At 44.7% G+C, this 13,142-nt stretch overlaps 2 protein-coding genes and 1 long non-coding RNA gene across 8 annotated transcripts in view; 1 reads left to right on the forward strand and 2 right to left on the reverse strand.

The window, feature by feature from the left end:
• The window catches only part of LOC147033852 (uncharacterized), a 48,760-nt gene extending 47,289 nt beyond the window's left edge, over positions 1-1,471 (reverse strand). Inside the window, exon 1 of one of the 2 annotated variants that reach the window (XM_085871935.1) lies at positions 882-1,471. In XM_085871935.1, the coding sequence (XP_085728061.1) occupies positions 882-938 (57 nt within the window). In that variant the 5' untranslated portion in view covers positions 939-1,471. Of the gene's footprint in view, positions 140-881 lie in introns of those variants that run through there. The other variant, XM_085871946.1, reaches the window with a different exon arrangement.
• Positions 138-13,142, forward strand: part of LOC147033854 (uncharacterized) — a 20,912-nt gene continuing 7,907 nt past the window's right edge. Inside the window, exons 1-4 of one of the 5 annotated variants that reach the window (XR_015055684.1) lie at positions 201-225; positions 7,422-7,465; positions 10,156-10,258; positions 10,731-11,015. This is a non-coding gene — a long non-coding RNA (uncharacterized LOC147033854). Of the gene's footprint in view, positions 226-7,421; positions 7,538-10,155; positions 10,259-10,730; positions 11,016-13,142 lie in introns of those variants that run through there. The other 4 variants (XR_015055682.1, XR_015055681.1, XR_015055683.1 and 1 more) reach the window with 4 other exon arrangements.
• The window catches only part of LOC147033855 (uncharacterized), a 23,627-nt gene continuing 23,389 nt past the window's right edge, over positions 12,905-13,142 (reverse strand). Inside the window, exon 9 of the mRNA XM_085871929.1 lies at positions 12,905-12,927. The gene's annotated coding sequence lies outside the window, so the exon portion shown is untranslated. The remainder of the gene's footprint in view (positions 12,928-13,142) is intronic.

Genomic DNA, 13,142 nt, shown 5'->3' on the forward strand with positions numbered 1-13,142 from the left:
CTGTGGTTCCAATTAAGATAGGAGTTGGACATCCGATTACCTGTGAAATTTCACTTCCCACACACAAAAATTGTTTGTTATTAATTCCAATTGCAAAGCACGTCGGCATCACGTGACCCTCCTTGTGGGTGTGGTGGGGAGTACCAAGATGGCGGCCGGTGTGCACGTCGGCATCACGTGACCCTCCTTGTGTGTGTGTGGTGGGGAGTACCAAGATGGCGGTCGGTGAGCAGTGTTTCTTTTTCTTCAGAAAATCAGTGATCCAGTTTGATTGAGATCAGTGGTTGTGACAATTCCTACGATTATACGATCACACTTGGCGATGTTGAAGCGTCCAGTTCATTGTTATTTCCACTTTTCGTCCGAATTCTTCACAATCTACAAACATGCAAAATCCCTTCCCAAAAATACATTGTGGAAGGTCCATATGTTAGCTTGGCCGTCGTTCCTCCTTCTGACCGCCCATTAATTTATCTTTCTTTCACTTTTCGAACACAACTCGTCCTCTCAAAAAGCCGACTCTCAAACGAAGCAAGCCGCCCCGTAAGCGGTTATCAAGCTGCTTGCTAACGGAACACACCCGAGGAATCGATTTCCTTCACAATAATTCGTGAATTCGATCCTTGGGAACTGAAGTTTAAACCTGACGTTGTGATCACAGGCCCAACAAACGGATCGAACCTTTCACACCAAGTTTGGTTTGTTTGGAGCAACAAATAAGAGGACATTTGTTTACTTAACCGTCATTAAACTGTAATTGTTTATTTCATATCACAATCTGTTTCCTTTCCTGTAACTTCCTCTCTGAACTCATCAATCGGATCTTTAACCCTTTACCCTCCGTCCATCATCGACCCTCTTTCTCTTCGTTTCCCACTCACCTGGTAAGATCTGTTCATGGCCCAGACTCCGCGACGCACCTGGTGCACCGGAAACATGTTTTGAAACTCAACACAAGTATTCCACGAGTTTCCTTTAAAATAACTCAGGAACACAACGAAAACCCAGCACTTCGCTGCAACAAAAGTGCCGGAATGAACTGAATGTTCTCACAAAACAAACGGAACAATGCATCCCGCCGATGGGCTTTGTGACGCTGCAGTCATTGTTGTCATGGGAACTGAACTGATTTCAAAACAAACTGATTGCGTTGTCGTTTGCATCGTTCCGTCATTATCTGATGTAGTAATATGGAAGAGGCAAAGCCAAGAAGCGAACGTAGAATTCTTCTTATATTCGCTTCTGACTTTTCCTATAACGTGTTCACAACTGTATACTTACCAATTTTACCGTGGTACGTGTCAGCGCCGCACAGCTAATGATTTTGACGCAACTTCCGGTTCCTTCTGCCTGGATTCGGGATCAGCGATCAAATAATGTAAATCACGATTAAAAATTATTTTTTGATGATGTGGGAGATATCTTTATTAAAATTAACTTTGGGAAAAAAATGATTGAATAAATAAATAAATAAACAATCACTTCTGGTCATCCCACTCTTCTCCCTCCAAGCCTCCCTCTCACCTCTCTCAAAAATTCCGCCCTCACCTTTCTCCCACCTTTCATCCCCCTCACTCTTCCTTTCCAAAGTTGCCCCCCCTCTCATCCACCAACCTGCCTCCCTCCACTGCCCTCTCACCTCCATCTCTTCACTCCACCTCCTCAAATCCTCAACTGCCTTCTTCCTTGTCTCTTGTCCCCCTCTCCCCCAGCACCACAGAGCCTTTTCTCCTCCTCATTCGGCCCCCTCCCCTCGTTATTCTGCAATACCCCACACTCCTTCAGCAACCCTCCTTACCTGCCCCCTCGTCCCTTGTCCTACCCTCCCCTCCCCCTCCACCTCCTGCACCCAAAGCCTCCTCCCCTTCCTCTTCATTAAAAGTGTGGACCTCAAATATCCGGGGCCTTCGCTCAAACCTTTCAGATCTTTCCATACAGGTTGCCACTGACAAACCAGACATTATCTGCCTAACAGAAACTTTCCTCTCCCAAGACGTGTCTGACTCCCAAGTATCTCTCCCTGGCTACTCCCTCTTACGGTATGACAGACCTGAGCCTCGTCCTGGTGGAGGTGTTGCTCTCTTCATCAAAGACTCTATTCCTCACTCTCCATGCACTGCTCTCACTCCCCCACACCCCCAGGAATACCTCTGGCTTCGGCTTCTCCTCCACTCCCACCTCATGTTTATATGTGTACTGTACCGTCCACCGAACAGTGATGACTCCATCTGCACCTCACTATCTGAAAACATGGACCATCTTCTATCTTCTCATCCAAACTCTCTCTTCCTCTTATGTGGTGACTTCAATTGTCATCACGCCAGTTGGCTAGGTGTGGGTACCTCTCTCACCTGCCATGGTACCTCAGCAAAAGCTTTCTGCGACTCATTGGGACTGACTCAATCGGTCAACTTCCCGACCCGGATCTCAACCAATGGTACTCCATCTCTTCTGGATCTGATTTTGACAAATTTCCCTGACAATATCTGCTGCTCTTCCTTCGCTCCAATTGGTTCTTCTGACCACGTCCTTGTTAAAGTGGACATCTCTCTGGCTGTTATCAGATAACCACCTCACCGCCGTCGAGTCTGGCATTTCACTCAAGCCGACTGGCAGGGTCTCCGAGCAGCCATCAAACTTACAGACTGGTCTCCTATCGCTACTTTCTCAAACATCAACTCATCCTGGGAATTCTTTCAAAGAAACTTGCTCTCCCTCATGCACAGATTTATCCCCTCTCGTGTTCAGTTGTCTTACCCTTCCTCCCGCCCTTGGTTTACTGAAGCTTGTGGCGAGGCAGTTGTCCTGAAACAACTTGCCTTTTCCTCATGGAAAGCAAACCCAACTGAGGGCAATCTCAGTTCTTTCCACAAAGCTCGGAACAAGTGTGTATCTACCCTCAGGAGAGCCAGAAAACAACATCTTTCTCATCTCAAGTCTGAACTCTCAAACCTCTCTCCCTCCTCAAAATCCTGGTGGCGTTTAATCAAATCTGTTTCTGGTGTATGTTCCCCCTCCATCCCCTCCCTTACCTCAAATGGCCGCACTGCTGATTCCACACGTGATAAAGCTGAATGTCTAAACTCGGTGTTTGCAGCTAAATCTTGTGTCCTAAACCCATCACTATCTCTACCCACTTTACCCAGTCGCACCCAACTGTCCCTGGACTCTGTATCCTTTTCTCCTGACAAGGTGGAGAGCTTGCTTTCAAACCTCGAGTCAGATTCTGCAACCGGTCCAGACGGCATCAGCCCACGTGTCCTCAAAGCCTGCTCTTCTGCTCTTGCTCACCCTCTCTCTGTTCTATTCACCCTCTCATTTGCCCAAGGTCATCTGCCATCTGCTTGGAAATCTGCTAACATCACTGCCCTGCATAAAAAGGTGCACAAACACATCCCTGTAACTACAGCCCAACCACCCTTCTCCCACTCATCACCAACCCGATGGAACCCATCATCGCCTTCAGACATGAAATCCTTCCTCTTCTCCAATGGCTTGATTTCCAATCATCAATTTGGTTTCAGACCAGGTCACTCTACCCTGGATATGCTGCTTCTGCTCTCCCATCAATGGATGGAGGTCCTCAATGCCAGACAGGAAATCCGAGCCGTATCGCTGGACATATCACGTGCTTTTGACACAGTCTGGCACCCTGCCCTACTCACCAAACTCTCTTCCCATGGTATTCAAGGCCATCTCCACTCATGGCTCGCAGACTTCCTCTCCTGTCGCAGTCAACGTGTGGCCCTAAATGGAGTTCTTTCATCCCCTCTTCCTGTGCAGGCTGGAGTTCCTCAAGGTAGCGTTCTGGGCCCTGTTCTTTTTCTGGTTTTCATCAATGATCTCTCGGACTCTCTGGAAAATCCTCTATTTCTCTTTGCCGACGACTCCACCCTCTGCCGTACCATCTGTCATCCCTCAGACCGGCAAGCAGCAGCTTCTTCACTCACTGCAGATCTGGATAAAATCACAAACTGGTCCAACACGTGGAACATGTCTTTCAATCCAGACAAATCTCACACTCTCACTATGTCTCTTCGAAAGGACCGTTTACAAAACCCCCCATCCACTTTCTCAACAATCCTCTGGAAGAAGTCTTTTCCTTCAAGCTTCTAGGTCTCACTATCTGCCATGACCTTTCCTGGGAAAGTCACATTTCCAACCTCGCCTCAAAAGCCAGTCGCCGACTGGGAATCCTCCGTCGTGCTAAGTCCTTCCTGGGCCCTCTTGAGCTCCTGACCACTTACAAAGCTTTTGTCCGTAGCCTGATGGAGTACTGCTCTCCCCTCTGGGCTGGTGCTCCTGCCTCCCACCTTTCTCGGCTTCACGCTGTCGAAACCAGGGCATTTAAGATCATCGGCATCTCCCGCAATGAAGCTGAGTCTTTGGGCCTCTCACTCAATCACCGCAGGTTGGTCGGTGGTCTTTCTGTCTTCTACCGACTCCTCTCCAGCCTTGCCCCCCTGCTCTCTCTGCGATTTGTCCCCACCACATTTCCACAGGGCACTCAAGGACCGCCAACAACCCCCTTCTGGTAAAACTACCAAAATCACGAATCACTGCTCATCTTCACTCTTTCATTCCTCTTTTTCCCGCCTTTGGAATAAACTTCCTCACTCTATTCTTTCCCATTCTTCCCTGCAGGCTTTCAAAACAGCTGTTCACCACCACCTCTTATCTTCCCCCATCCAAATCCTCGATCTTTTCTACCCCTGATAATCCACCCAAGCCCACTTCCTTCATTTCTCCTGCTTTCCTTCCTGAACGTCCCTGTAATGTCCATCTTCTCTACGCCATGTTCCCCGTCCCATCCCCATCCCTCTCCCTTCCACAGTTCACCTAATGTATGTTTCACACTGTTTTGTCCCTTCCACTCCCGCCCCTCTTGTCTCATGCCCTCTTGCTGTGAGTTGTGTATTCGCTCTCATACGAGCCTCGACAAGGGATACAAAAAAAAAATGGGGAGGAAGCTTTGGGTGCAGGGGGTGGGGGAGAGGGGGAGGGTAGGACAAGGGACAAGGGGGGTAGGTAAGGAGGGTTGTTGAAAGAGTGTGGGGGATTGCAGAATAGTTAGGGGAGGGGGCCGGATGAGGAGGAGAAAAGGCTCTGTGGTACTGGGGGGCAGGGGGGACAAGAGAGGCGGAAGAAGGCAGTTGAGGATTTGAGGAGTTGGAGTGAATAGATGGAGGTGAGAGGGCAGTGGAAGGAGGAAGCTTTGTCGATGAGAAGGGGGGGGAACTTTGAGAAGGATGAGTGAGGGGGATGAATGGTGGGAGAAAGGTGAAGGGAGAGTTTTTGAGAGAGGTGAGAGGGAGGCTTGGAGGGAGAAGAGTGGGATGGTTGCTTTTGAGAGTGAGGGGTGAGTTGGCACTGAAGTTGGAAAAAAAGAATGGTTGATGGAAAGCGAACACTCATCGCAAACTGGGGTTTTAAAAAGTTTTCGGTCAGAGATGCGATTTAACACGTTTCTTGATTGATGCAATAAAGGCGAATCCAGAGAATGGAGAGAAGAAACGCTGTCACAGTTGGATTTTTTAGGCAAGGTATGAAGGAAAGGTCGAATTGAGAGCAGTCTGTTTAAATAGTAGAGGAGTAGTGCATTATGATGCAGTAAAGAGTACCACACGTGTGAAGGAAGAAGATGAAGCATTATAAGAGATCGTTTTTATTATTATTATTATTAATGTTTGAGAGAGTGTTCAACAGATTAGGTCATGGAAGTGTTGTGGAAAAAAATCGAGGAAGAAGAAGAAGAGGAGAAGAATAAGAGGAAGAAGAAGAAGAAGAAGAATCGAGAGTCGTGAGTGAGGAAGGAGAAAGGTCGCGTTTTTTTGTTTGTTTGTTTTTTTTTTGATTTATGATAAGAAATAGAGTGATTCGTTGGGGGGACGTTAGGAAAGTGGGGAAGATAAAAATGTGGGAAGGAAGGAAAAGAGGAAACAAAACACGATTGCTCACCAAGGATAACCGGGAGGCTTCAAGGGTAGGCCTCAAGCATCCGGTAAGACAAAGTCGAAAAAATCTCACAAAATAGCAAGATTTTTGAAACAAAACCGAACTAGGAACACAAAGTAACATGTAAGTGAGAGAATAAACAGTTAAAATGGGACAGGTAACGACCGTAAACTTAACTTTGAGATTGTCAGCAGAGAGCACCGAACGAGATGTGTCGATGCTCCAAACCCGGAACCACAGTACTCCTTATTGGGAGGTTGGTGGCAGAATTTGCCCTCCGGCCACCATAAAACCCTTCATTCTGCAAAACATACCAGAAGCATAAAACAAATTTGAAAACCCACTCCGTGGGAGTACCTCCTGTGCAGCTTACCTTCACAGGGCAGCTCACCAGATGACGGGATTGGGGCAAAGCCTTCGGGACCCCCAATCTTTGATGAGAGGAGAGAAACCACGCGGTAACATTCCTGGGTCAGATTGCAGGAGAGTGTGTCGGGGTGGTGCTGAGGTGTCGTCCATCAGACGGGGGTCTCCTTGGGTTAACCTGAGGCGGTCCCTTCGGGTGGGTGCCTGGAATGTCCTATCCCTAAGAGAGGATGATCACCTGTCTCTTTTATCATCTGTGCTCAAGTGTTTGGACATCGGTATTGCAGCACTATCTGAGGTTCGGATACTGGATAACGGCGAGATCATGGCGGGTGGTTACACCAACTATTGGTCTGGTCGCCCTGATGGTTATCATGCCCAAGGATTTGCTGTCGCTGTGTCCAATAAGCTGACTCCAATAATAATTGAGGTAACACCAGTCAACGAGCGTATTGTGAGACAAAGGATTCATCACTCATTGGGTGTCATTTCCTTGGTCTCTGTGTATGCTCCGACTGAGGCACGTGATCTTACCGTGAAGGACACATTCTAGGCCACGCTCGAGTCTGTGGTTGATCAGAGCCCCAAGAGAGATACGCTTCGAGTCTTGGAGGATTTCAATGCATCGACTGGAACTGATAGGGATGGTTATGAGACGTGTGTTGGTCCCCATGGGTCTGGAACTGTGAACCAGAATAGCACTAAGTTCCTTCACTTTGCAAGAAGTCATGAACTGAGGGTGGCTGGTTCATGGTTTCAGCACCCACAAGCTCAATATAATTCACCAAGCAGGAGAAAAAGATAAGTTTCATGGTGGGGAAATTTCACTTTTTCTTGTGTATGTGAGATGGAGGGAACAAAGCCTTGCCTGCTTCAAGTAAGAAGGTATATCGGCTTAGTTATAAGACTCGTTTTCTTTAAATTATCAGATTTCACAACAGAGTTCGACACATACGTTGTCCGGACAATATCCGATCCTCAAAACCGAAATAATATTTCGATGATATACCTGACCTGACTTGACCACCTCCTGTCACCTTTCACAATGATCTTTGGTGCTCTATCTTCATTGTCCTTTCTTGTTTTTTCACCCTCCACAGAATCATCATCAAGTGAGCAATAAATTATCTCTGATCATATTCTGGTCAGTGAGCGATCTCTCCATTTTGATGTTCATAACGGTTCTCATGATGTTGAGTTCGCCGTTCATTACGAGGTTAATTGTTCTTTTCTCTGTTCAGGATTGTGATTTGTTAGGGTGAGTGGTTCGTGGTTCATTTGTTTTGGTTAATTGTTCTAACATCCCGTGGTTCGTTTGTTTTGCCCTTGCAGTCACCGTGGTATGAAAGGAAGTAGTTACAAGACCCCATATTATTGTCTTCACGTGGTATTTCTTGGTTTAACGGTTGACACTCGCGGATTAAATTAGAGCTATCGTTCGCTCCAAGCTATGCTTTATCAGAAACCAGTTCAGAATGTATTCCCCTCAAGAGTTGACATGGCAAGTTATATCATCGATATTCTCTACCAGTGTTTCTCAAGGTGGGGCGTGTCAATATTTTGGTGGGGCATGAGAATTCATAATTAATGAATCAATATACGATCGCTTTCAGAGCTTTGCTCTGAGTTTCCTTCTTGGTTCACTCAGCAATTTCTGGTGGATTTATCTGAAGTACCATAGCAATACCAAGAGGAGTTATGCGAGTTGCAACAAGATGAGTCTGTGAAAACTCTTTTCAAGATCAAAGGAACCTGATGTGGCTGTCTGAGGAGAGCGAAAAGAAATACCCAAACTCGACTACTTTGGCAAGGGAAGTATTGATAAATTTTCCATCATCTTATTTTGTCGAATGTGGATTTAGTGTTGTTACCGATTTGCTGCAAGCTAAGAGAAATCGACTGGAAATCACAAGATGTGGTAATTTAAGGCTGAAACTGACAAAATTGGTTCCTCGAATCAAACAAATCTGCAGCCAGCGTCAAGGGCAGGACTCCCATTGAAGTGAGTAGCAATTGAATAAAATTTGCACGAGCGTTTTAATTAAGCCTTTTGAATACATATGTAGTATATACTGTAGTGTCTCCCATCATGGTGGGGCTTACAATTTTTTTGAAAATCAAAGTGGGGCATGGGGAAAAAAAAGGTTGAGAAACACTGTTCCATACTATGGCTGGTGTTGGCTTTATGGTTAGGGAGGTGGGCTTTGGATACTAAGATCCTGAGTTCCAATTCCTCCTGGCAATTGATTAAATACCAGGTGGGGTTGACTCTGCCTGTCATCCTTCTGAGGTTGGTCAGCTTGCTGTTATCCTGGGTTGGAGTGGTGACCTGCTCCAGGATTGTGCCCAATAGCCAAGGAGACTGCTTAGGCAGCAGGCAGCACCAATGCTCTGCACAGAGTATGCTCCCAATGTATGGATGGATTCCACACCATAAAATGGAATTTGTACACATATTTATACAATTGTTTATTTCGGCTTCAAAAACTTTTGAAAACTACTGAACCAAACACAAACAAATGTTGCCAAAGGGTACCCCTAGTATGGTTTCTGCCTGGGGAGAATAACTGGGGAGGGACTTCTGGCACCTGGTGATAGGCGGCACAAATCATCTTCTTCTAAAAAATAAAGTTGAAACAAGCTGATAATATGCATTACAGTGATGTTGAAATCTGAATGAGAATAATTCTCAATTTTCAAAATGTTTCCTTTCATGCATTTTAAACAGAAGTTCAAACCAAAACATCCAAAACTGAGCTTTGCAGCAAAGTGCGAGTGATTTTTGCTCGTGCCACATATAAGCAGTGAGGAAGTTTGATGAAGGTGATTTTAGCTGATTTCCAAGCAGATGGAAGATTACTTCGGTGAAATGATAGAGCGATTAGAGCAGAATGTTTGTGAAGTGCGACATGCTGTCTTTTGATCAAACCCATCAATGAAGGAACGAGTTGAAATGTCGAAAATATTATAAATGACAAATAGTGTACCTCCTCGCTGGAATGATGACCATGAAGCCTTGTCTCACACCAGGGATGGGTTGGTTTCCAAAGTTATTGCATGAAAATGCATTCTCTCTAAGCCTGCCGTGGATGACACAATATATCACCAAGCCTGCCATGTTCACACGAGGCACTTCCACAAGGTTCAATGTCCATTCACTTGTCGTGATCTGTCAGGGTTTGTGTAGCACATGTCCGTCCACTCAATCTTTGCACCGGTCCACATGGTCGCGAGTTTTCAGTATGATGACAAGATCTTTCGGCAAGATGAGAATGTTCTCCAACTCTTTGGTTGTGCAGAGGCACAGCCCTTTCTCCCAGGTACTTTTATAAATGTTTTCGGCTTCTATCAGGAGCTTGCTGAGCCATTGACGAGCCATTAAAATCCTTTTCTCTCACACAAGATATTCTTTATGGTGACCCGAACACCGCCGTTTCTAGGGGTTTCTGTGCATGTGCACCGAGCATTCTGGGTGGATCACGTCATTTTGAAAGTCACACATTGAAAAATTATTTTTCTTGTTTGTTTAAAATATCATTGTGATTTTGCTGAAAGAGGTTACATTAATTAATTTTACAATTTAACGTTCATACTTTTAATCCCAATTCCAACACTTTGTCCTGAGCATTTCTGATAAATACCAGTTTTCAACACCACAAATAGTATCCACATGATCGATAAAATCCCCGATCAACTCAGCCGCAGTTTTAATGCACAGGTGTGTCGAACCGAGCAACAGGTGGAACTGATGTGAGTGACACAGACTGACAATGTCTGATAGACTGATATTAGCGAGAAATTAGCAATTTGAACCATTGCCGTTTGTTCTTACAGACCGAGCTTGGTTTGAAACTTCATCCAATATGCCTCGATCCACATTACCACATATTATACAGACTTCTCCCAAGTTTGATTTCAATCCTTCAGCTGTTCTCAGGTATCATATTCTTATCTGACATGACTTTTAACCTTTAACCTCTTGATGCTGAAATCTAATCAGTTCAGCTTTGCATCATAATATACACATATACCAAGTTTGGTCACAATCCTATCATTTTTTTTTCAGTCGCATTATAACATTTTTTTTTTTACCTTTCAGGACATCTCACCTTTGAACCCTTGCCCCCATAATCGAATCAGTTTATCTTTGCATCATTATACATACTTGTGCCAAGTTTATCTCAGATCCCTTCAAGCATTCTAAAGTTATGACGGAAATGAAAACCTATTACAGATGGACAGACACACGGACGGATACATGGACGGACGAAAACAATTCCTCTGGCAACTTCGTCAGCGGAGGCATAAAAATGAATTACAGCAAAATCCTGAAATGAGGATTAACACGGTGCTGTACCTCCAATTTCCAAACTTTTTACGAACTAAGAAATATCTGTTTGCTGTTTTAGTTTAATCTCAAAGGAAAACACTGCAAGGACTGCCAAGCAGATCGAGAAAACCGAGTAAGAGGAATTAATACAGAGGGCACTCGAGTACTCCGAAGAGACTGAGAAACCAGGCTGAGTTATCCTCACTCCGTCCCTCTTCCTCCACCAACAGATGGTGCCTCTCACCATCCCAACCTCAACACTTCATTCATTCCAGTTCAATGTATGTGAACCATCCATCATGTGTTCGTACCCTACTCGACCAGGCTATTTGACTTGAATTTTCATGTTCTTGAACAATTGCAATTAAACACAAGAAAACAAAAATATATTTCGCAATCAAATTTATTTTCAATATTTATTTCACATGCAACAACGCAGTCCTGGCAAAACAGAGGATGTAACAAATGTGGAATCATCATCATCATTATCATCAATCAGCTCCTGGCTTCCAAACTGGAAACCTGCATCCTCCAATGAAGCATCTCACAATGACTGGACCCTGCCAGAGATCTTTCATGAAATTGATGTTGAAGAGTTGTCTGTTCAGGGTGACAATGGGATCAAAGGGGTTATGAGTTAGACTGAGTTTTCAAAAGTAAATATACAGTCAAGGCTCGTGGAAGAACGAATACACTGAACAGATCAGGACATAACAGGACAAAAGGAACAGCATAGAGAGGGGGAAACACCAACAGTGGAGTTGAAGGACAAGATAGAGGGAGATTTGAACAAACAATTGGTGCAGGGAGGAATGGGGGGCAGGAAAGGGGATGCACTGGGTGGACACGATGGATACAGAAGGAAACTCTCATGAAGGAAAAACTGGAAATTTGGAGTTTTGTTTGAAAAAAAACACGAGTTAAAACTCGAGTTTGTGTTGATTGCATAAGTTGCAGGTGAGTCTTTTTGTGTTTGGGAGGAGGTGGGTAATTAAACAAGTGGTGACGTGGGTGTTCTGGTGTCTGGGTGGCATGAATGAAATGTGTCCCTGTGACATGAAGGTGGTGTTGGAGAGGAAGCATTTTTGTTTCATTATGAAGATGGTCAATATCAGTTAGTTGGGGACAGGCTGTGATGATTCTGAATGTGTTGTTGAGTGAAACGTGAGCTTTTCTGTGAGGAAGAGAGATTGAGACCCATGTTTGTAAGATTATTTTGCATGAGTGTGTCTGGGTACAGCATTGAAATGTTTAATTGTTTATAGTGATGGTTCTACTTCTTGACACATCCTCACACCACATGCTGCCATGCTTGAACACATGCTGTGGCACTTTCAACAAAACCTCCAAGGTCACTCAAGGTACACCTTTGTTTTGGCAACCAGCAGCATCACTGATGTGTCATCATCTTGGCAGTAACAAGTGTCGGGCCATTGCGGTATCCCCATTTATTTGGGATACCTTGCAGCATCCCACTACAGCGTGCAGGCAGATAAGACATTGACATTCTTGCCAGGGCTCGTGTGACCCTGCTGGCATGCATTATTTGGGCTGCAGCATCAATCTGGAGGTGTCGTAATCACCCGTCAGGCTTTCGTGCCACATTTGAATCCGAGTGGTAGCAGGGTCCAAATTGAGTGCATGTGTGGTGGTGAGGAAACTCTTTTTGGACCCCTCACCTGCACCACAATGACAACTGATTATGTTGTGGATGTCTTGTACATGTACTCTGCTTTATACTTTCCTTTCTGTTGGTAATTCTGCTCCCCTACTTTTGGATGGAGTGATGCCAGCAGACAAGAGATAGTTTTTTTTTTTCCATTGGTTGGTTCGAGACATCTGGGAGCACATTTGTTATGGACTTGGGCCAAAGATTAGCTCCGGCAAACCCCAGAATAATTATGGGAATAATTGTGGCCGTAAAAGAAAAAGAGTGAGGACATGAAGTAAATATTTTCAGGAAAGGAAGAGAACATTGAAAAGGTGAAACTCGAAGAATAAAGGAAAGATAAAATAAAAATATCCACTAATCATCCCAAAAATAGGAATTCTCATTCCCAACGCATCAACAACCAAATGTGTGATGTAAATAATCTGGAATCACACAATGACAGAAGGCAGATGGACAATGAAGTTTCATCATTTAAAGATTCCTCTCATCTGCGAGATGATGAACCAAGTGGAAAACTCACCTCACATGAGAGAATGTCTCGCTCCTCAAACCCATCTTTACTGTCCAGTTCACCTTCGGCACACCCCTCATTCACCCTCATCTCCTTGATCGAACGTGTGTAATAGGAGATTAGACAGAGGGGAAGAAAGAGAAAATATGGAATTATAGTGAGATCTGCAGACGCTTGTGGTTGTACAACTTGGTGAAGTAAAATCTTGCTTGACAAACCAATAATATCCTCTCCGTCTTGAAACAAAAAGCGACTACGTGATTGTTGTTGATACGATTAATTTATATGACGTAATGGGACACAGATGA

This window comes from Eptatretus burgeri, chromosome 1, assembly GCF_056783735.1.
Source record: "Eptatretus burgeri isolate ZD-2024b chromosome 1, Ebu_testis_v1, whole genome shotgun sequence".
NCBI lineage: Eukaryota > Metazoa > Chordata > Myxini > Myxiniformes > Myxinidae > Eptatretus > Eptatretus burgeri.